At 41.6% G+C, this 24,016-nt stretch overlaps 2 protein-coding genes and 1 non-coding gene across 3 annotated transcripts; 2 read left to right on the top strand and 1 right to left on the bottom strand.

Moving 5' to 3' along the window:
* Positions 1–262: 262 nt before the first annotated feature.
* Positions 263–14,318, bottom strand: mapk11 (mitogen-activated protein kinase 11). The gene is made up of 12 exons (XM_076051775.1): positions 14,094–14,318; positions 5,843–5,972; positions 5,680–5,738; positions 5,493–5,604; positions 4,713–4,742; positions 4,172–4,219; positions 3,950–4,064; positions 3,756–3,827; positions 3,462–3,541; positions 3,023–3,101; positions 2,716–2,889; positions 263–2,388 (listed from the first exon to the last, which is right to left on the bottom strand). The coding sequence occupies exons 1-12, from the start codon at positions 14,204–14,206 to the stop codon at positions 2,315–2,317; spliced, it is 1,086 nt and encodes a 361-aa protein (XP_075907890.1). The 5' UTR covers positions 14,207–14,318; the 3' UTR covers positions 263–2,314.
* Positions 14,319–16,616: 2,298 nt separating this feature from the next.
* Positions 16,617–16,699, top strand: trnal-cag (transfer RNA leucine (anticodon CAG)). The gene has a single exon. It is a non-coding gene; the product is annotated as a tRNA-Leu (tRNA).
* A 964-nt stretch (positions 16,700–17,663) lies between these two features.
* Positions 17,664–20,804, top strand: atp23 (ATP23 metallopeptidase and ATP synthase assembly factor homolog). The gene is made up of 6 exons (XM_076011500.1): positions 17,664–18,037; positions 18,438–18,483; positions 19,481–19,562; positions 19,650–19,787; positions 19,932–20,015; positions 20,122–20,804. The coding sequence occupies exons 1-6, from the start codon at positions 17,890–17,892 to the stop codon at positions 20,323–20,325; spliced, it is 702 nt and encodes a 233-aa protein (XP_075867615.1). The 5' UTR covers positions 17,664–17,889; the 3' UTR covers positions 20,326–20,804.
* The last annotated feature ends 3,212 nt before the right edge of the window (positions 20,805–24,016 follow it).

Genomic DNA, 24,016 nt, shown 5'->3' with positions numbered 1-24,016 from the left:
TTGTTCTTGTTCTCGTTGGAGTTGCTGTGGTCGTAGTTGCAGTAGGTTTCAGTCCTGTTTCTATGATGTCTCTAAACTGTGATAGTCAAATCAGATATTTTGACAAGTTTTTGATAAGTCTGAAGGCTTAAGAATAAAATGAGTCCTTCATAGCAGTTTTATCTATGCCAACCAAGATAGTGAGCATTGTGCGGTGGAATAAGATGAGTTCACGTGGCAAAAAAAACAAAAAACAAAACTTAAGACAGGAAGAAGACAAAAATAACTGTTGGTGTTTATTTCGCTCAAGCCGGTACCCGTCCAGTCATCACATCTGTCAGGTGAATCAAGGGAATCATTCTCACTCATCCGACAACTGCAGAATCACTGCATCTGTTCAGTGATTCGAAGACCACATTATACTCCTTGCATATTCAAAAGACACTTACAGACACACAATTAACTTGCAACATACTACAACCATATACATTTAATGTACACATTCGATTTTGCACTTGGCTACTCCGATCCACCACAGCATCCACATTGAGAAAAGACAACTTGGACAATTCTGAACTCAAACACACTTTGACAGCAATAGTCCCAATAGTTTTATTGTGCCGACAGTGTACCGTAAGTTCTGCATCCAGTGTTGGGTGATACAAAATGGCATGCACGTAAAGCTGCGTACAGCACTCCCGAGTAAACCGCCACAGCAATGAATTATGAGATGGATTTTTTTTTAATTACGCATTTGTTTTTTAGGAAAACCTCAAGGGTAATAGCATGAACGTGTCAATTATGCAGTTTTGGACACAACTGGATTATTTCAACCTCAGCAAGAAGTTTTGGGGAACTAAGTTGGAAGTAAGTCGTGCTCTGGACTCACACTGCTATTCTGAATGGTACCTGTAAGGCCTATTGTTGATTAATAAGCTACAAAAACAATTTAAGATCCTATACTGTGCTAAACTCCTTTGTTTTATGAGAGTGTGTGTCCCTAAACTGTCAGTGTGCTCTCTGGAAGTGTTAAACATCCCCGCTTTGCCTAAAAGATGTGCTTCTGGTCATCAGCTCTTTGTGACGTCACAAAGGGCTGTGATGCCGCCACCACCATTGCCTCATCTCCACAATCAACTCAGTTTTTTCCTCTTCAAGATGAGTGGAAGCTACAATAAGCATCAGGCTATCAGGATGCTAGAACCCAGTGCTTTTGAGGGAGGATGCAAACAGAGGGCCAATAGACCATGACCCCCAGGCCCCAATAGAGTTTGTTTTTGTCGGAATGCAAGGTGAAACAATGTAAAACATAAGATCTGAAGACTTGCTGCAAGCATGGGACCTTTAATCAAGGCAAATTCTTCCTTTTCTTCTTCGTGCAGGACGTTATTTTTCCTGCGTGCAGGACGTTTTTTTCTGCGCGGCCGCGACAAGCATCCAAATAAGGACGCTTTGTGAGAATCATCAGCCTGGAGCGCAATTCCAGACTTGGAGTGATTTGCGATTATGATGTAGTCACAGCAGACAACGGTGGGGGACACGGTGGCAACAGGACACATTGTACACGAGAAGCTGTGTAAACGCAGCCCCTGCTTTGGCATACACTAACGACCCACCTTGCTAATTAACAGGGCCGTCCGCTATTTACCGCTATTATTTCCTTCTTTTTTTTTCCTGTTCTGTTTGCTTCTCGAGTAACGTGCAGGAAATTGGGAAGAAAAGACAATTGCTATGTCACGTTTCCCAGCAGTGGCCCCACTGCTTTAATAGTTCCCCGGCCGATATGATAAGCAGCAGTCCTAATGGATGATGATAATACAGCACCAGTTATAATATGCTCGTGATTAAAAGAAAGAAAAAAAAACTCACATAAATCATGCAGTAGCGTGCAGGCAAAAAAGCGATTGCCGCAAGCTTTTAAGCGTGGACTGCGTATGGAAGCAGTGGACACTTATGGTACATTTGGACTTTGGGAAAAAGACTGGTGTGCATTTCTATCATATGCCAGACCACCATCAGTAAGACTGTTAGTTCCGCAGAATTGCTCCCTCGCGCGAATCTCCACCGCCCGTTTCGATCTCCGTGGAGCATCCGTCCTTGCGGTTAAAAGAGGAGGAAGCAACTTTCCGGACTCCTCACATTCTGACCCCGATCCCCCTCAGAGGCCGTCTGTCCCTGCGGACTCGCGGGGAAGAGTCTTTGTGTCTTTGACGGGGGGGAGATCAGATACGTTCAAGTCTGAGGACGGGTGCTGGGTGTCTTGTCTCGTCCAGTCTCGTCCTCCCGCTCCAGTCCAGCATTTTGGTCCTTTTTCAAGCAGCAGCCGCATGGACAACTACTGCTCCGCCTGGAGGCTGTCGGTCTTGCCGCCAGACGCTTTGAAACCGCTCACCTCTTCAAAAACCAACTCTGCGCCAACACACAGACAGTGCAGGGAAGACAAACAAGTTAAAAGAATGGCCACACAAGTTGAAGTCAAAGAGTCTGTGGACTTGAAAAGGTGCCATTCCAAAAAATAAGCGCGCGTGCTATTTTTAAATATCCCTGAAAATAGCTGCATCACCAGCAATAAAGCTTGGCTTTTTAATTATTACAAATTTATTTTTACCCGTTTTAGCTCAAAATAGTTAACAGGAATTGGTGCTCCCTTTTGTTCGAAAGTACTTGACAAGCTGTTCTTGCCTTGTGTGGCTGCCTCACTAATCTTTCATTTCATCACGTTAGCCACTGCTCTACCTTTCCACTCCTCCAAGGTTCGATCTTTGCTCTCCAGCGTTTGGTCATAGGGTGGGGCCTCGGGCTCGTCGTCCGGATCATGGTACTGTGAGAAGTATGGGTGGGATAGAGCCTCACTGGCCGAGATCCTCCCGTCGCAGTCCAACACCAGCATGCGCTTCAGCAGGTCGACGGCTAAACGGGGACAGAAGCAGGAAGAAGTGAAGCCCAGAGCAAGGCGAAACGAGACACTCAATTCTTTCTCCCGCTGCCGTCTTTGTGGGATTTGATTAGGTCGCTAATCCAATCCTGGGGTGCAGCACCCTACCAAGCGGATTTGCTCCTCTGAAGATCTTTTCCAGGTCCTGCGGAGGCATGAAGGGCAGAGACTGGATGTACTTCTGCGCCTGTGAAGCAGAGGGCCGAGATCAGCGCGTGGTGAGCGGCGATGCGAGAAACTTTTATCAATTAAGCCTGAAGTAATTTGATAAATCTACTAGTTACCTTCTTTTGATATAGTCATCAACTCATTTTTTTATATCCCCAATCCCCGGGGTCTAGGCCAAATATCAAATGTCCTTAGGTTTTGAACGCACGCAATGATTCCCGGGCGCAGGGTCAAATGCGGAGGACAAATTTTGCATCCTTCGGGATGTGACAGTCACTTGGACTGTAACTTTAACTCTCACTTGCATCATGACAAGTTTGTCATTATGTCAACTATGTCAACTCCCACTACATAAATATGCAGATAATCTCTCTCTCACATGTTCCGAGCAGATCTTCTTCAACAGATCCGGCGTTGGGGTTCCGACCACCTCCATAATTCTCTTTAGCTGGTCAATATCTTGGCGGCGGCTGAAGTCAAGGATCATCAGTGAACTTGATAGGTCAAAAGAAACTCTACCTCCTCGCTCCATCATTCCTGTCTCTCTTTTTTTGGCTTCTTAAAGGGCTGAGGAACACCCACTTGCACTTTAAGGAAATTACAGAATGTTACAGCCTACTGGTAAAAAATAGCTGTGGCCGTGCCAGACTCTTTTCGTGCATATAAAGGATACAGTCGGTGCCAGGAAACAGAACTTTTCCCTTCAGCAGCTCTCCCATAATGCATCCCACCGACCAGATATCAACTGGGAGAGAAACAGAGGAACACTTCAGTTCACAATTTCAGACAGCATAAAAGCTTAATCCACGAATAAAAAGGGAAACGAGAAAGTCCAAGTAAGTCAGACAGTTTCAAAAATTGGCTCACCGTTCTGGTTGTAGTGCATCCAGTTTAGCATGATCTCGGGCGCTCGGTACCAGCGCGTGGCCACGTATCCCGTCATCTCATCGTCCGTCTGTCTGGCCAGGCCAAAGTCAAGGATCTGGAGTAGTGAGGGGAAGTGTTTGGAACAGGGGGGGGTAGGTTGTGTGTGGTGGGAGGGGGGGGGGGGGTAGAGGGCGTCGGCATTGCTCGCGGTTGAACTCTCACCCTCAGTTCGCAGTCTTCATTCACGGCCACATTACTTGGCTTGAGATCCTGGGAAATGAGAAGGGGAATGGAGGAGCATGCTGATAAGTCTATGTTACAGTACAGAGTTGAAAGTTTGTATTGTAGTTTTATGAAAATGAATAAGGAGAAGCATAAAAATCAACTGTGATTTGTTACATTTAGCCCTCCTGTCCACCGGGTAACCAACCTTTAAAACGCTTGAAGCTTTAATGGCCAACTACGTCACGACTGGACCCTCTGCTAAACAGATCTTTTTTCATATATTTTTTTAATAACTCACACTAAATTTTTTGATCTGTGAATGTGTGAATATTTTATTTCATTCTGTAAATAGAGGTGTTTTATATCTTATAATATGTATTTAAAAAAAAAAAAAACGTATTCATGTTTGCTATATTTCTATAAAACAAAAACAAAAAACAACTTTCACATATACGTCAAATACAGGTTAAATCACAGTTTTATTGTTGTTTTTTTTTTGTTGTCCAAACCGAGATCCTAAACCCGACGGGACACTCACCCTGTGGATCAGTCCCGCTGAGTGGATGTACTGTTGAACAACGGGTCCGGTGGTGGGGGGAGGGATCAGAGGGGACAGAAAGAGAGACAGGGGTCAGCAGTGCACTTCATCATAAGAGGGCCCCGTCTGAAAAGGAGGCTGTTCTTGTAAGCGCCATGGCAACCTAGCCGGGCTGGCAGGCTGGCTGACTGACTAGTACCATGCTTGTAAAACAGCCAGCCGATGCATGGCAGTCATACTTTGCAAACCCTGAGTCATTGTCTTTGTCTATAAGGCAGCCTCGAATTTTCATGAGAAAAAAATATTATTCAAAACTGATGATAGAAATGTATTGTTTACTGCCTCATGAGTGGGTTTCCACGTCCTTTGTGACATCACAAAGGGACGGTTACAGCCCGCGCTTCTTGACAAATGGAGTAAGCCGGAGTAAGGAGTGAAAAATTGTTGTTGTTTTTTTCATTTCCAGGGAGCTCACTGACAGAATAGAAACATATCATTGTTTGAAAATCTGATTCTGGCCTTGACAATATATTTGCACAATAGGTAAAAGATTTGTATTTTGGGTCCAAAGAAAATGTTAACGTGACACAAGGTTATTGTGACATTTGTTTAAAAAAATGTAAAATGTAGATTAAATTCAATCATAGATTAAAATTCACCTCATTCAAAGATGGTGATGAAATAAAACAAATAGCAAAAAACACAAATTTGCAAACAGTTATAATCAGAATAGAAATAATTTTTTTGCCCTTGAGCCAAATTTTGCATGGGAGAAATCACCTTGAGGCCGCGGAGGAGCTGGTAAATCAAGAACTGGACATGCTCGTCCGACAGCCTCTGGAACTTGACAATGTTGTTGAGGTCCGCGCCCATCAGATTGGTGACCAGGTAGCTGCGGAGGGAGCAGAAAACACGGCTCGGCGACAGGTGAAACATCGTTTGCACTTTGAAGGGACGAAAGACTCACAGCTCATTGAATTCCTCCAGCGCTGCTGCGGGTGTAAAGACGTCCAGCAGACCTATGACCTGCAAAGACGGAGGCACAGGGTATAGTGGGGGCCGATCAATAGCTGAGCGCGATTGCTCTGGATGCATGTCTGCGGGTGTACTGTCGCAGTGTGGGCACTAACGTTCTCGTGTTTCATGTGCTTGAGCAGCCTGAGTTCCCGGTAGGAGCGGCGGCTGTGGATGAGAGACTGAAAAGGCCTGGACAGCTTCTTCACTGCTACCTTCTGCCGCAGGACGACGTCATAGGCTGAGCTACAAGGAGGGGAAACCGGTGACATTTCGGTTAATCATCATGCCCGGTCAGTGGGTAACATTTAAAAAATGAAAATCTAATTATAGTTTAAATGTAAACAATTTACCTACAGTCAAACAAACATTAGCGTTTTGTTTTTTCCCAATGTTGTACCTATTTCATTTGTGGGAAACTAAACCAATAGTGTTTCTTCTGTCTACTATGCTACTTCGTTAGTATTCATACCATGGATGTATCATAAGAACTGGATACCAAACTAGCAATATTGCGGCACAGCGATTTTTCCCCAAGTGGCCACATGAGATACTACACCCAAGAACCCATGAGGCCCAAAAAGCATTTTGTCCCATAGACAATGCAAAAATAAATTCCTGTAAAACCGCTGACAGGGTGCCTCCGACCTGAAACTGGGTTCATAATAGATCTTTCTATTGTAGATTTTCAAGTCATGGTAATCCTTACAATTTTTTAGCGTGACGTCACGGCGTTGTACATGCTGCTGTGTCTCGGCTTGGTTCTGATTGGCCGATGTGTCCTGGTGTATCACGTGAGTTACAGAAGCACGATGGGAAGTGACACTACTGCTACATGCTCATTGGGGCTGATAATGCAGAAGTAACCCAAAAGCGAGGGGTGGGCTATAGGAAAAAGTTTATCACAGTATATTTTTTTAATTTTAATTTTAATTCAAAAATCTTACAGCTTAGGAGAGGAAACAACATAAACAGAAAGGACATTCTTTTGTCAATGTAAGAAAACAATTAATAAAATGGGCATTCAAATGTATAAATAAATATATAATATAATAATATAATATATATAAATACATTTTTTAATTATCGGCTGTTGCGACTGCACAGGCGCTGTGGGCTGTGTCACTCTTGCTCCGCTTGGGGTTTGTAAACTGTTTCATTGTGCGTGGCACTGCTTCAGTTGGTAAAATAGATTTTTCGAGTTTGCTCACCGACAGTGCTCCCGGCTACACGTCACTACTGCCTGCTAGCCTGCTTCTCTCTGTGTGCTACTTTGGCTCTGTTCCAGCATGTGATGGACTCAGCGCTGCGCAGACTCGACGCAACTCCTATTGTCATTGGCAATTGGTATAGTCTATCAAAACATGGAAGAATGCCATCTATCGAAAAGCCTATTGACCATGTCGATCATATCGATGTTATTTTTCGATATTTCTATCACTATCGTTTTATCGTCCAGCCCTACCAAAAGCCAAAAACATTTTTGCTGTAAATGAATGGGCAGCCATATTGGATACTTGGGTGGTGGTCCAAACAGTGTGGAGACTTCTCGAACTGGATCCAGTTGAAGCTAGCGTCAGCGTCACCGTCAGTGTTTACTTTTTGATTATTTTTACATTTGTTTTAGCGTTTCATCATCACTGTGAGATCTGTTTTACATAAGTGGTCCAAAAGCTGATCGGGTTTAATAACAAAAAAGATGTTGAAATTGTTTTATGGTGGGTGACATGTGGGATTTAAGATGTTTTTATTTATTTATTTATTTTATTAATTTTTTTTTAAATGTAACTTTTTAGCAAGAAATCCTAGCTTTGCTGCATGTAAAGATGTGTGCATTGCACCTTAAGTGCACCGCTTTTAAACGATAAAGATAAAAGCGGTGCACTGACATTATAAAAGAGTTTTTACACAACTCTTGTTAATGTTAAACTATCCGAAGCAGCCATTCCGGGGCAGTGCCTTTATTGATGAGTCAACAAGGTTGGAAGCAGCAGCTCGACCTCATCGCTAGCATCGCTGGAAACGTTGGCATCAACCTCAGTATTCTGAGCTTAAAAAAATGCTGCTGTGAAAAAGCAAACTTGATCGTAATAATCATACGTGTGTAAAAAATACGTGATCATTTGGAACTGAAAGGGAACGAGGCTTTGGTGGGTTTTGTTTTTTAGCAACAGCTACTGTGGGAAAAGAATGAGACCGACAAACGACTGAAGCCGAGATAAGCGGCGATTGAAGATGTGCTAGACCACCAGACAGTTTTGACGGTTCGACATTGTGAAAGCGTCACCATTTTCTTCGGTGAGGCCCTTTTGAAATTTGAAATTTCACTGTCCAGGGCCCTCGCTTTTCATTTTCTGCCGCTGGGGTCGCTCTCACAACAGCTACAATCTTTTCGGCGGCATGGGGGGAGAGTGCAGAAGGAAGGAAGCGTTAAGGTCGAGGAACAAGGAAGTGCTGGGCGAAAGAAGAAGTGAAACACAAAAGAGAGAACAGAGCGAGCAGAAAAGAAACTGGACTTCCACGTAGTCCGGAATGGTACGAGCTATTTGTACGAGCTAGTATTTAATAGCATGTTTGGTAGTATCACGCTGGTACAATATACAGAATGGTTTATATCAATATAAATCTGTAAAGTATAAGGTTTCTATTTGTCATTGATCAAATATCTCAATTTAAAGAGCCTCTCAGTGCATTTTAACATATTCAATTCAATTCAATGCTCAGATTTTGACCGCTGCTCTGGCAGCTGCCTCGTTGGGTATTTAATTCTGGGTTTTCGCTCGTCCACCTGGCAACTTTTTGTGTGGGGCTTGACAAAAGAAACCAGGAAGGTGCCACCACTAGCTAGCTAGCTGCCCTATTTGAAACTACAGTAGTGAAGAAGAAAAATAATTTTCTCTTCCAAAAAGATAAGGGCTTAGGGAACGTTGCATCCGTCTGGTGTGCGCTGAGCGGCGACAGCTGGAAAAAGGCAAATACCACGCATGAAAAAAATATATAAATTAAAAAAAACGCATAGTCGCATGTGCGGGCGATTGCGTTTTATGGTGCGTGAGTGAATGTTACTCTTGCTCCGGTGAGTGCATCCGCATGGCTCAATATCACCTGCTGCCATGCCGGATGTCCCTGCTTGTCTTTGGCCAGGACGGAAGTCAGGCCCTCGCACACACACACACACACACACACACACACACACGCATCTTCCATACATGATCCTGACGGCCCTGCTGTCATCATGAACAGCTGAGGCAGCCGAGGCATCGATCCCTCTCTTGTCTTTTCATTTGTTTTGTTCTGTTTTTATTTTTTGACATCCTAACTCTTAGAACTATAATCGTCTCCGGTATCAAAAAACGGGAAATAAGTAGAGGGCCGCAAACACCTCATGTCACAGGATCCTATCTTGGCAGACTTCTTGGCAGCTCTGAACACTCATTATGAATGCATAAAGGAACTGGGGGAGGGGGAGGACTGCAATGCAAACACACGGCAAGAGATTTTTTAATTAGCATCAAGGAACATTTAGCCGCACTTTATCCCTCAGAGCACATCCGCTTATGTAATATTTGTTTTTAGGTTATGAAGGGGAGAAAAAAATGCATAATCTTTTTTTTGGTTACCACGTGCAAAACTATCAGCTTTTTGAGTACTTCAGCAAGAAGAGCTTCGAGGCAAGGGTGATAGGGGAGCTAAGGTCTCTTGAGATAATCCTGTTTTTTTTTTATTCATTTATTTATTTGGATACGTTCAAAACATAGTGGCTTGCCTGTTCCTGACATTTCGTTCAGACCTAAGCTAAATTGTTTATCGCCGTGTCTAGACATAATGCTCAGTTGGGTCGGGCAGCATGCTATTTCAGATTCTTTGGGATTCTTCCTCTCGAGGGAATGACAGCCCCTGGATTTAGTGACATTTAGCATCGTCCTCCTTCAATTTCGAACACGACTGCGATGTGTACATACTGATCGAGCGACGTAACTTTTTCCTGGATGTCTTCCAGGAGCAGGAATTCACTGGAGTTATTTTTTTTAACATCCTGTATTTTCACCCGTGATAAAATCTTAATGTTTTTTCCACTTTGAACTTCAGTGGAGCAGCCACACAAGGTTAATTGTCTGTAAAACTCCATAATAAAATAAACATCATGTTTAGCCCTCTATTTACAACCCCACGCAAAAAAGCTCTTGGTTTTAGCTCACCGCTGAAACGATACTCTGTTGGACCTTCCACGTGTTTGAAAGGGGATTAAAAAAAAAAGACGGCCAGAAGGTGAAACATTACAACTTTGTCATGAAGTAGCTGGTTCTTTTCACTGGACTGGATGTTGAATGACTGATTTTGATTTGGCCCTGATATGATAAGCAACAGACTCAAGATAAACCCATGTGTGCATGTGTGTAAGTGCTCTACACTTACTCGCTAAAGAGCATGTATGCAGACAAGCCTCCCACTTGGGTTTTTTCCAGTAGCAGCCCTCCAGATTGAAAAACATCTAAAAGTCGTTCAGTATTTTTGCTGCTTCCTCCAGTGCTCGATCAAAAGGGAAGGACGCACGACTGTTTTCAAAGGTAAAGCGAACTAGACACGTTTTATTTATCGCCTGACCACAGGACAAAAGTTCAAACGTTTGGGCTCACCGACTCATTTCTGCATTGAACTCCATTATAACCAGCTTCATGAAATAATCTACTGGAATGCTCTAAGAATATTACTAGCGTACAATGTGATTATGGGATGGCTTTGACAGTTGTCGCCTTGAATGTCTAATTGAATTTGATTTCAAAGAATGACTATCAAGTGTGCAATATGCAGCCATCATGACCAAAGTTGAATGCTTTAACTTCTAAAACAAAGCTTTGTATTATAATCACACTTAGTTGTGTGTGTTCATTCATAAAAGAGTAAACAAAGCATCAAGGTTTATATTTTAGGCTCTTTAAAACAGGTGACTTTTAGTGTGTTCACACAAAATCTTACACACTTGGAATTCTCTCAATAACTTTAAATTATTAGTCATTGGAAATGGTTTTCATTAAACACTAAAATGTTCCCATGATTGTGAAGCTTCAATCATCCTGACTGATTATTGATTTACAATGAATGCAGGGCATTCAAGATCTTTAATTCATAAAACTGGTTATAACGGAGTTCAATGCAGAAATGAGTCGATGACCCCAAACTTTTGAATGTATGTTATGTGCACCTTTAACACCTCTGAAGCGACCACAATCAGCTCAGTACACGTTCTCCTTCGATGTTCATGTCTGACTCATCAGAAAGAAACCAGATTTTTTCCCCCTTCTCCTTCTTGTTCTTTCTTTTTCATCTGGAAGCACTGAGACGACCCAGCGATTATGCAACAGGATCAGGGAGACGAGAGGATAACATGTCTGGCTGGGGGATGCAATGGTGTAGCGCCAGCCGAACTCTCGGGCCTCACAACAACTTATAAACATATAAGAAGTGCCGTGTGTTGAAATATTAAATCACTTCCCTGAGATTCCCCTCTGTATGACCTCCCGCTATTCGTCTAACCTTCCGTTTCCTCGTCGCGTCGGCTCTCTTCAAGTCCCGAGGGTGGCAGGGGAACGTAAGCTCTTCAGCCACGGCTGTAAAGGATTATATCATCTCGTTGGATTCTTTGACCCCCCCTGAACCCGCTACCGTGAGACAGGCCTTTCTCCTTGGACACAACAAACTGTCCCGCCGAGCAGGTGGAGAGGAAGATCGCCCCTCGCGGTCCCTTGCCCTCCACCCTTGCAGAGAATCGGGATCTGCCATGCAAAAGTCACCGACAATGGCTGGAGATCAGCGTTTAACAAAGGGTGGCAGTGGTGGGTGGTGTGCAGAGGAATGTGCTTTGTTTGCGCGTGTGTGATCTAAAAATTGAAAAAGAAAGTGTTTGACTTGACGGTTTTACTGCTTCAGCATGTCCGCCATGGAAAAACCTTGAAAAAGCGGGCAAGAAAAAGCCGCTTGTAAACGCACACTGCAAATTTCCCCAATGTGGGATTAATGAAGGCTTCTTCTTCTTCTTCTTCTTCTTCTTCTTCCTCACAAAATCAATAAAATGCTTCACTTCCTGTCAGATTTCCAACCAGGTTTGAGTGCACATCTCGCAGTGTGTGGGAAGGATGTAATTGGAGATGCAAAAGTGGCTTTGAGCGCTAATTTTCCGCCATTCGCTCAATGTTACTTGGTGTTGCAACAAAAACAGGCCTATAGCTTAAAAAATGATGCAGCAATCAAGAGTCATATTCATCTTTGAGCACCGTTGCATATCTATTCTTATAAAATTGCTTGGGCAGGAGTCTGAATGGAACTCAAATTTAGTTTCTATGAGGACTCTAAAGGACTACAGCGCCATCTTGACGCTTAACACCCAAAGCCTCCGACCCCTGAGCATCGCCTGGCAACTGCGGCAAAAGGGGAAAAAAAGCTTTTTAGAAGGCAAGGAACTCTGGAGTCGACTCTGGAGGCCATCTGTCCTCAAACAATGCTTTTGGATAATCGGCTAACCAGATTGTAAGTGCAGCATTTGACATCCCTGTAACACGGGCGCATTTTTTTTATCCCGAGAAAAACTGCCAAAGAGGGAAGCAAATGAAGGAGATTCGGAAGCTTTGGAGCGTGGGTCACTCTGGGGGTTGTTTTGTCTGCTTTCACTGGGTCCAAAAAAAACCAAACAAACACCAAAACAATGACTCAGCTTTAGACTGTCTGCTGTACAGCAACACACACAAACAAACACACAGACGAGCCGTCTGGAGAAAGTGGCACTTTAAATCTTCCGCCAGCCGATCCTGTTTTGTTAAGGATCATGGAAGATTTGCAGTATTTGGGGAAAGTACATTGGGAAAGCAAAGCTGGCCCTACAAAAATAGCAAATCTTCAAAATGTAGTCTGGACATGTACCCACGAGTCAGGAGGAGGCCAATTGGCCAGCAAAGGTGAAAATTTCTTCGAGCTCTTAAATGGACATTCGAGCAAGACAAGGATTCCGTTTCAGAGCAGTTCCCTCACCTCTGCAAGTCCTTCCTCTGGAGATGATGATAGTAGATATATATATATATATATATATATATATATATATATATATGTATGTATATATATATATATATATATGTATATATATATATATATATATATATATATATATATATATATATATATATATACATATATATGTATATATATGTGTATATATATATATATACACATATATATATATATGTATATATATATATATATATATATATATATATATATATATATATATATATATATATGTATATATACGTGTATATATATATGTATATATACGTATATATATATATATATACGTATATATACATATATATACGTATATATATATATATATATATATATATATATATATATATATATATATATATATATATATATATATATATATATACATATATATATATATATATATATATATGTATATAGATAGATATAGATAGATAGATAGATAGATAGATAGATAGATAGATAGACCAGCCTTTCTGGTATCATACACGCTGATTTCCCACTGTTCCTGCAAAGTTGCCAGTTTTTGAGCTCTGGGTTGCCAGTTTCAGTGAGTTTTTTTCCCCTTCACCAGATTTCCTCAGGTATCAGCCTGCTCTTTTTTTTTTTTTTTTTTTTGCAGCAGGCCTCATTAATATTGACTGTCGGCGCCGGTTACAGCCGTGACACGTTGCCATGGCAACGAAGATCCCACCGGCTCAGCCGCGCCGTGCGTGTTTTTCGAGCGAGATCGCCCGCATCCATCCAGACAGGGCACACAGCGGGAGGGAGGAAGGCCGAGAGGGAGGGACGGATGTGCTCGTGTGGCCGTGCAGGTGTGCGCGATGCGCGCAGCTGCCTGCATTGCATTGGCTTCACTTCGATGAATCGTCCGTGCGTGCGTGCGAGTGGGTGGAGAGTATATGGGAAATTCCTGCGTGCTTGCGCTGCTGCTGCTGCTTCCCTTTCCCCTCACAAGAGAATCAGCAGTCAATGAGAAAGGGGATTTGAAAACAACAACAACATACAAACAGAGAGTCACAAGAAACATCATACGTAGATATATTCATGCTGGAACGTAGAGATGCTGTTCTATGTAGACTGTCCCTCCAAAATAATAATATAAAAAAAGGGAAGGAAACGGCCAAAACAAAGCCGCAGCAGAAGCAGAAGCAGAAGCAGAAGCAGAAGCAGAAGCAGCTTCCTACTCCGACCACGATCGCCAGGCCGATGCGGAGGCTACGGCGAATATTGTTCCCGGGCGCAGCCTCGCCCCTCTCTCACACCAGTTCTCCCTAATCTGCCGGCCGGCGACGGACACGCAAAGACACTCACCACACGGAGCCGTACGCCCCGGAGCCCACCGGCGTCAGGTTCTGATAGCGCTCCGGCACCTCCCACACTGTTTTGTTGAGCTCCTGCCGATAAAATCCCGGTCTGGCCGACATGGTAGGCGAGCTGACTTGGCCGGGCAATGATGGGGATGAGAAGAGAAAGAGGAAGTGAGACTGGGGACAGGAAGATCGGGGCGGGGGCGGGGAGGATGTATGCTGGAGGAGGGCAGATGGGTGTTGCTGTCTGTCTGTCTGCTAGAAGCTGCTGTTGCTGCTGCACCTCTCTCTCTCTCTCTCTCTCTCTCTCTCTCTCTCTCTCTCTCTCTCTCTCTCTCTCTCACCCAACGTGCTGTAACTCCACCGTGTGTGAAAGAGGCGGTGAAACAGCCACTTGGGGCGTCTTCAAAATATTACACGGATACAATATCAGTTATTGCGCCAGTTGTACCCCTTTCCAGTGTTTCCAGGACCTTTTCAGAAAGGAATAATTTCATCTGTTACTTCAGGTGCGTGCCTGTCCACACTTTAAACACTCACCCGCACCAGAAATCAGCCCATTATGTTGACAAAAAGGGCACCTATATACCTTTCCTGTGATGGTCACAGGCCACTGAGGCCACTTGTTCTTGTCCAAGCCCAGATGGTGGAAGATCCAAGAGAGCATCAAAACCCTGGAAGAAAAATATGTTTCTTGTCATTACAGGATAATATCAACACAAACATGTGTGTTTTCTTCTAAGTTAAAAAAAAAAAAAAAAAAAAAAAAAAAAAAAGGACATTAATATCTGCTCTTTCTGTAACTCACATCCAGAGACAGTTGTTCTTCTCTTTTGGCACTGCTCTCATACAAACAAGCTATGGGCAGAGGTCAGCATGTTCATCTTTTATCTCACCAAATATTTTATTTCACTCAGGGGAAAATGTTGTTTTTGATTTTCTTATTATAAAAGAGAAAGAAAATGTTTTTTTTTGAAAGACATTTTTGTTTTGGGCAACCTTTTCCACTAAACTACATTCACTAATAAAACCCATCTGCTAGTTTTCCCAATAGAAATGGAACTTTACAAGAGGCTTATCACGAAAGCAACGAATGAAAACGCAATTTAAATGTTATAGCCACAAAAAAAAGAAACATTTAATAGGGCATTCCTGACATCTAGCGGTTGAAGTGTGCTAGTGCTTATCGTGTCGAGCGAGAGGTCCGCCTGCACTGTCAGGACCAGAAGTTGATTTAAAGCCTTTCAAATTAAAAGCTTTTATAAATTAAAATATTTTATAACAGAAGACGTGACGTTTTCTAGGCAAACATTCTGAAAAGATCTCGTAATGACGAGATAAAATTAAAAGGAAACTTCTAACTCCGTAATCGGCGGCAATGATGACGCCATCGCAGTTAAACAAATATATATTTTTTGAGGATCTTTATTTAGAAAGAAGAATGGACTGACAACAAATAATGTTTCAAAAATATAAATCTGAAACCAAATACAGCGGAAAGCGATTCTAGTCAGTGATTACCGTAATACGTAGTATACACAGAGCAAGCGGAAAGCGAGCGCCTGATGGCTCGATCGCTTTTAACGAGCTGTTGACTTGATAACAGTTCGAGAACATCAGAACAATCCTAACTATTTGAGATGCCTGCGCAGTGTAGACATACTAATATAAATACCATCCCCAGTTTTCAGAAATGCAAGTATTTCCCAGTGTCTCCAACCGAGAAGGTAGCAATAGCAGATTAACTACTGTAGCGCCATCGTTGCCGATTGATTACCGATTTGGACGTTTCTATTATTATTATTATTATTATTATTATTATTATTATTATTATTATTATTATTATTATTATAAATAATAATAATGATACTCCTCCTCCTCCTCCTACTACTACTAATAATAGTAAAATCTCGTAAAAGATCTTATAATTACGAGATCCTGATCTCATAATTACGAGAAAAGACAAGATAGTGAATGCAATGCGCTTCCGTAAGAATAAGCTTTCGATGTCTATTGTATTTTCTGTTTTAATTACTACGATTATGATCTACTCCTGGTAGCTCATAACTTTGTGTACCCTGTGTTTTATGAGGTGGATTTTTATCGACACAAACACAACCATTGAAATGTTTGTCTTGCGACGATCTCTCAGTTTTTAACATTTTTAAATCAATCATGTATATGTAATATCTAAACTTCCGGTCTTGACAGTGCAGGTGGAACTCTCAGTGCAGGCGGGTCCTGACAGTGCAGGTCCTGCCAGACCCCTCTCCCTGTTGTCGATGTTGAGCTATTCACCTATTAACTTGAAAAGCGTTGTTCGTATGGAGTACCAAAATAAAAAATAAAAAATAAAAAAATAAAAAAATAAAGTGCCGAAATTTAAAATGAATGAATACAAAAATAAAGGTACATATATAGACTGTGTCATGTCGATACATTGCCACCAACGCTAACTCCATGTTCTGTTTGTCTCAGTGATCAGTACCAAAAAGTAATAGCTCTTAATTCGGGTCAGTAGTCAGTAGTCAGGATGGCCGAGCGGTCTAAGGCGCTGCGTTCAGGTCGCAGTCTCCCCTGGAGGCGTGGGTTCGAATCCCACTTCTGACAACAGACTTTTTTCGTCAATGCATTGTAATATCCATCAGGGATAAAACGACAGTATGTTCATTATTTAATAATGTATTTGATTGTTTTCATTGTGTCTTGTCCAGGGTGTCACCCTGCCTTCGCCCTATGACAGCTGAGATTAGCTCCAGCAGTTCCGGGTATTGAAAATGAGTGGATGGATGTTTTCTTTGTGCTCCTGATGAGTGAAAAATGCGAAAGAGTAAATACACTTCTGGATTTAGTCCTTTTTTGCTCTCTCCCCCCCCCCATAAAACGTATTTAACCACCCGTTAAATCATCCTACTTATAGAAATATGTTGTCTAATAAATAATTTTCATTGTTTTTAGAATAATTTTAACGTAATCCGTCGTCTTCTTGGGTGATTTCCGGCTGTGAGCAAACGTCGTGACAGTTCAATACTGCCCCCTCCCCCCAAAATAAAAATAAATAAATAAATAAATAAATAAATAAATAAATAGAGCAAAAGACAAACAATTTAACAGACGCGTCCCTACTGAATACCGAAAAATTATTACATTTCATCACGCAATTCAATTCCGAGTATTTCCCCCGCATTTTTAATTTTCCCAATCGGGCCAATAACAGGCTTTGCGCTGTACGTAACCAAAGATCGCCTATGTAATACAAATACTCTACACCCTAGTCGAAATATTAAACCACTCAAATAGCAAAAGTGAAGAGTCACTGCATCTATCAGTCATCATACCTCATCTAGACATGTGAAAAAAACAATAAAAAAGAACATCAACAACAACACACAATATGACTGAAATGATGTGCAGCAAAACTCATATCTATCATAATTTAATAGAAGCCCCTATGAGCAAAACATTTTCGATCGAAGTCATCCGCTTCGCAGAATAAAAACATCCTTTCAGTGCTATTTTTTTTTTTTTAATTTTTATTTATTTATTTTTTACCTCTGACACACGACATTTAAGAAACTTGCTTACAGTATTGAAAAGCCGGAATAATTCTTGGCGTCAGCCTTAAAATAATAGCGGGGGAAAAAAAAATTAATAACAAAATTAACATTCCGTTCAGTTACCTTTGACCTATATTTCCCACGTGATGTACGCAGCTGAAGCTATGACCTCCCTTGCTAGCTAGCAGCATATCGTTGTTCCTATGCTAACGTTAACGTTTAAAGATTTTGACATCCCACACCATGAATCAGACCGAGCCAAAGGAGGAATATGGATACGACTTATTCCCGGAGAGGAACGCGGGGACGTACGACAAGGGTTCTATCGACCAGAGCCTGTTCACTTTCCACCACAAGTGTCAGGTCATGTTACAGTTCGCTATGGAAACTAGTAAGTGTTCTAGCCATTCTGCAACTCTTTCGAAGCAAGTGTCATGTCAATACAGGCGTTGAATTAAATACAACAGTGGTGTTGCAAGAAGTAAAGCCTATAGCATTTCGTCATTGTCGCCCTCCGCGTATGCTATCAGTTCTGATCAAGACTTTCACGTGGTTCAGATTTTCCTGCTATTTAACGTGTGTACTTATTGTTTCTATAATATGGTTTGGGTTTGTACATTTGTGTTTTAAGGTGATCAGACTGTAACAAAGTAACTTCTGAATCTCGGAACCAATTAAGAATGATTGAATAGATTGGAATAAGTCAGGAAGGCTCAGCTAGCAATCCTTTCTGTAAGCAGGTAGAGAGATACATGGAGCAGCTGCTCATCTCTGCTTTCTCTGGCTCTCAGGTCCATATGCCAAACTCCTCCTCAGTGCCATGAAAAGTTCCGGATGGTAAGTGTCATTGATGATGATCATTGATGATTCACAAGTTTGTTACACACAAAGCTATGTCATAAATAATCACCCTGCAAAATCAATCAATCAATCAATAAAAATCGACAGAAAACTATGCATTATTCTATTTTTTTTATTTCAAAAGTTTCTTTGAAAGAGACGGTTGTGCACATTTGGATACTTCCATTATTCACCAGTGCCATTTCTTTATTTACCATCTGTGGCAAACACTTTATAATGAGTCCAAGCGTATTACGTTGAGAAAAACAGTGTGACAGTTGTGCATTCCATCAGTTTCTGAAATTACTATTTGCTTAAATATCTTCCATGATGGCAGACAGTACATATTTAGATGTAGCCTCTTTTCTGACTCCCTTCATTGTTACTTCCTGCTTGCTCACTGTCCCTCCGCCTCCATCTGTCCCTCTGCTTGATTCATAGAACATTGCCATGCTGTACAACTCACCATAACCCATGCTATAATGCTCACCATTACGCCTGCATAAGAACCAAAATATAGAGACTGTATTGTCATCTTTTAAGTCCTAAGTTCTTCAAAATGTAATCTACTTTTTCTTTGGCATAAAATAATCACTAAAAGTTTGGCCACGATGGCTTTGCTGTTGTTACGTTTGAACTAACACAATGAATCACCTATCTGTACACATGGATTTTGGTTGTTCTACTTGACTGAAGACGACCAAAATTGTTGAAGGAGTGGAGTTGAATATTTCAAAATCAAATAGTTTTCTCTCTTGCTGTATAATTTTTGAGTGGGACAAATGTGCCTCCAATATTGGGGGGGGGGGTCAGGTCCCTCCCCTCCCCTCTGGTTCCTACACCCGTGTGTGCAGGACAGCTTTCCAATCGTGGTGCATGTCTAATATTCAAAAGGCCTTGCTGTCATTAGATTTTATTGTGTATTTTAAGTTTGTCAACACATTTGCCGTTTCCAAATCCCCAACTTCACCCCCGCCCCATCCAACGAATGCAGCAAAGTTTTCAAGGACAGACACTTCTCCTGCGAGGACTGTGATGGGACTGTCAGCGGAGGTTTCGACGCAGATTCTTCGCAGGTACAGAAGAGACGCTGGTGGTCTGGTGGGGCAGATTCACCAAAATGAATCTGACAAGAATCAAGACTTTTTGGCTTGCTTTCACAGATTGTCTTGTGTCAGAACAACATCCACCAGCAGTCGCACATGACCCGAGTGGTCACTCATGAGCTGATTCACGCCTTTGACCACTGCCGGGCGCACGTGGACTGGTTCAACAACTACAGGCATCTTGCTTGTTCGGAAGTAAAGTACAAAATAATAAAGTTAGAAAAAAAAGTGCTTTTGTTCTCATGTAAGGATTTCTAGTCTTCAAAAATGGAAATTCAAAATGGAAATGATTTCATTATTTTTATTTTCTGAGCAAGACTTGTTTTTTTATTTTTACAGATCCGGGCGGCTAACCTCAGCGGAGACTGCGCCTTTAAAAGCGAAGCAGCGAGATTCAACTTCGGCTTTAAGCAACACCAACAGGTACCCGCCAGAGGAAAGCTTTCTTTCCCCCCCGCCATTGGAATCGTTTGAGGTTCGAGCTCCTCACCTCACCTCACCCGACCTGGTCTCTCTCTCTTTCGGACAGGCGTGCGTCAGAGGGCGGGCCCTCCGCTCCATCCTAGCTGTGAGGAACATCAGCCGAGAGGAGGCGGAGAAGATCGTGGACGAGGTGTTCGACACGTGCTTCAAGGACCACGCTCCGTTTGGAAGGATCCCGCACAGCAAGAAGGATGCTCAGTTTGCCTACAGAGATTACGAGAATAGAGATCGATACTACGCCAACCTTTAGTCCTTTTTTTTTTTTTTTTTTTTTTTTTTTGTCCTTCCCCACATTCTCTTCTGTCCTATGCTGACTGATGACTGGCAGCATCAAAAGCCTCAGCGATGTGGACTTGGCAAACGCCAACCCCTTCAGAAGGGATTCTCCACAGAACAAGTTGTCCTTGGAAGGAAAACATTAAAGAGCCTCAGTACATTTCAATGTCTATTATTTGAACACTAAATCTGTACAAAGGGATTGGGAGTGGTGATTTTTTTTTTTTTTTGCTCTGTTAGTGAATGAAGTGTTAGATGAGGCCCCAGCGATTTACTTTACTTGTTTTTAGATTTTTTTTTTTTCTATGGGTGCGTCGAAGGAAACCCGGGTTTCCTTCGACCTTCAGCTTTTCGATGCCACACAAACCTCCTCTGATGTCACGTATAAGAGTGTATTGTCTTTAAAATAAACAGAATGGTGATGTTTTGAATTAAAGTTAAATTTGTGTGACACTCTAAGACTTAGTGGTTGTTTGTGAGGACCGGAAGGGGGTGTTTCACCTTTACAGAGAAGTGGAGGTGAATTGGCAAATTGGAGGGAAGCAGAAACAAATTTACTAACTAACAAATTTACTAATAATGATTACCGTTTCCTTTTACAATAATTCCATTCGTTTGATTATCCTAAATTCTATGCTTCTTTGTAGACCTCTGAGAAAAATGGCATATTTAGCCCTGTGTTCGTAGCCTTCCCGAATCGCTATGTTGCAGCGCTGTGGCAGACGCTTGGAAAGAGGCAACCACACAGGTGGGATCGGCTGATTTCTGGCATTTCACGCTGAATGGTAAAGGGAATTCTGCATTTAACCCATCAAGTTGGACAAAACGTTGTGCAAAAGAGAGAAAAGTTCTCTTCAACAAAACTTGGATAACTTTGTCGGCGCCTTTGTGCTGCCCCTGTAAAATGTAACTGCTGACATCTTTATTGGACATTAGCATTTGAAGAACTTGTTTCTCAATGCAAAGATTAATGAGGGGAAGAAAAAGTTGGGAGGGAATTAGCCTCATAATCCCAGCTCGTCAGCCACCTCCTCCTCCGACCGGTCCTATCTCAAAGGCGACTTCCTCTGCATCACGTGTGCAAAGTCACTCGGTGCGCCTGCTGTCAGTCTAATGCGCCACTTATCTGAAAATGCTCCTCTAAACAAATTCAATAAACACATGGGATGTGTGAGTGGGCGGATGAGCAAAGAGGATTATGTTAATTTTGGAGGCTTAACAGAAAAAAAAGATATGATAAACAGCTTGAGGCAGTTGTATCGATGTAAGACGAACAAGAACAAAAGAAGGGAAATGATATTCAGACTTAGCAATGTGCCCCCAACACACAAACTCCTGAGAATGCCGAGCAAAGAAAATAATACAAAACAATAGAATTACATAATTAAAAATGCAATTATCCTCATTTAAAAACACCACTTACTAAAATATTAGCTGTGCAAGACAGGGTTACTTATTAGACAACTGTTTCAGTGAGTGTCCATATACAACAGGAAAAGCCATGCCTTTGCATGCATCCTCTTACACTTTAATCTGCCCCAGCTGAAATCTGCACCAGTGCTGATGATTTTTAAATAATTCCAAGATATGACAGAAGTTTAAAATGTGTATTTACATAACACTGATGTATTTTCACTTTATTAAACGAGCAAATTAAACAATAAATGTGCAATGTGCAATGATGATGATTTTTTTAATATATATAAATAATTTCAGGTACTTGGTCTTTAGGAATAAAAAAATAAATTGCTAGGTAGACACTCACACTTTGCTGTTAATTTGTTTCTATTTGATACTAATGGCTCTGAACCAACTCAAACTAAATCTTAATGCAACTGTGTCTACAAGTAACTTCTCGTTAACCAAACACAAACTCAAAACAACTGGGAGGTCATAGGAGAAAATAAATACAAAATAACGAGCACTCAATTTTGAAATATTTGGCGAAGTTGCAATAAATAGTAAACTTCTAATATATTATAATGCTTTTTGTGTAGCCCCACTGCCACTACTGGTGCTTGTGCAAGAAAAAAAAGAATAGCAGAAATACTTCATGGACCTCTCAGACTTCCTAATTTAATGATCATATTTGGCTGAATGTAAACAAAACAAGGTATATTTATTCATCAACATACTTAGATTAATATCTGTAGATGTTTTCAAAAACCGCAGCGATGATAAATGACAAATTCGGGGTGCAGTGCCGCGTCTTCCCTCTAGATGGCAGCGTTAGCCCACCAGTTCTCATCTTCAGGGCCCTACCGACTCGGTCCAAACTTGCAGGGTACGCGTGTTGCCGCTTTAATTGCGACACACAAATTGGCTGTGCCTTTTGTTGAGCGCCGTTCCAGATGACTGTTGAGCCTTTTTACGAGAGTTGATGGGGGCGCAAGTAATCAAAGCGCTGCTGTGAAGACTGACGACTTCCATTATTCACACCTCTTCAGGCAGGCGGCGCCCACTGTGATCTTATTAGGATGCACCGGCGACACCGAAGTCTCGCGGCTAATCTGCCGTGGGGACAACGCATTAACCCCGCGAGCACTAATGAACTCGTCTCATTAATTAGAAAAACGCCAGATTTGCTTGTAACGTGCCGAGACGATCGGAGTGCGAGGACACCCAATTTGCCTTTGTGAAGTTTCAGGGAGTCTTAATGGAGTTAATAAGGAGAAGCAGCTGAATTTATTAAAGTTGCTGTTTTTTGTGCTTTACTTTATAAAGAAGCTTATCCTTCTCCAGAAAAGATCCTGTCTCAGTGTATGATGGGCTTTGGCAACCTTGGTTGACATCCATTCTCCGATCTTGGCTGACATTGAATGACTGGATGAAAGTCGGGAGGACTGATCTGGTAGGGGCAAGCCACTTAGACAGACAGTCTTTGAGCAAAATAGCCATAATTCTGGACTATATTCTGGACCAGTTTCCTGTTCTTTAGCTCAGGGAAACTGTCATCTTCAGCTGACCAAGGACAAGGGAGGACAATCTAAAGATGGCCCAGAAACATGATTGCATTGATTGCAACGTGAAACACAATTCCAAAAGGAAAAGGTATGACTAATATTTGCCACTGAACTCTCGTAAGACCCAGTGATACCATGAAACACTTCTCTGTTTAAAAACACTATGCTGTTCATGTATTGTCAAAATTGTGAGATTAATGTTGTTGATATACAGTAAATATGTACATCAGTGTTATGTGATGATCATTTACCTGCACTTCTCTGTAAATGATCATCATTCAATTTTAGTTTCATGTACTTTGCTTGGACCTATATTTTTTTGGATTGAATTAAATATTTTAACAGATTATATTTTGGCTAGAAACATTGTGCTTAGATTGGTGTTCCTAATGGAACCCATCAATGTTATTTTAAATTCAGGGCATACAGAGTCCAGATGCTGCTCTTGTAGAATAAAAAAAAAGAAGAAGATGCAATACATACAAAACTCATAAGGTCTTATTGTCTGCTCCAGAGAGTGAGAATACTTATTTAGGATCCTGTCCAAAATGTAAAAATGCAAAAAAAAATAAAAAATAGAAAAATAAAATAAATTGATGTTCCAATTTAGGAGTCAAAAGCTGGACCGTACATTAAAGATAAAGTAGCACTAGGTGTCACCAGTAAATGTGCGATATTGATATGTAATGTTAAGACCATTAG

Source organism: Nelusetta ayraudi, unplaced genomic scaffold, assembly GCF_046127955.1.
Source record: "Nelusetta ayraudi isolate G7.1 ecotype Tasmania unplaced genomic scaffold, CSIRO-AGI_Nayr_v1 ptg000135l, whole genome shotgun sequence".
Classification (NCBI taxonomy): Eukaryota; Metazoa; Chordata; class Actinopteri; order Tetraodontiformes; family Monacanthidae; genus Nelusetta; species Nelusetta ayraudi.
This window is presented reverse-complemented; position numbering and strand designations above follow the sequence as displayed.

Excerpts from the sequence above, each read along its gene's own strand:
- mapk11 (XM_076051775.1), bottom strand. The coding sequence starts at position 14,206 with ATGTCGGCCAGACCGGGATTTTATCGGCAGGAGCTCAACAAAACAGTG. Across the intron at positions 5,973-14,093 it reads GGGGCGTACGGCTCCGTGTG|CTCAGCCTATGACGTCGTCC; the intron begins GTGAGTGTCTTT and ends CCCTCCTTGTAG. Across the intron at positions 4,065-4,171 it reads ATGAAGACTGCGAACTGAGG|ATCCTTGACTTTGGCCTGGC; the intron begins GTGAGAGTTCAA and ends TCACTACTCCAG.
- atp23 (XM_076011500.1), top strand. The coding sequence starts at position 17,890 with ATGAATCAGACCGAGCCAAAGGAGGAATATGGATACGACTTATTCCCG. Across the intron at positions 18,038-18,437 it reads ACAGTTCGCTATGGAAACTA|GTCCATATGCCAAACTCCTC; the intron begins GTAAGTGTTCTA and ends TCTGGCTCTCAG. Across the intron at positions 19,788-19,931 it reads GGCATCTTGCTTGTTCGGAA|ATCCGGGCGGCTAACCTCAG; the intron begins GTAAAGTACAAA and ends TTATTTTTACAG.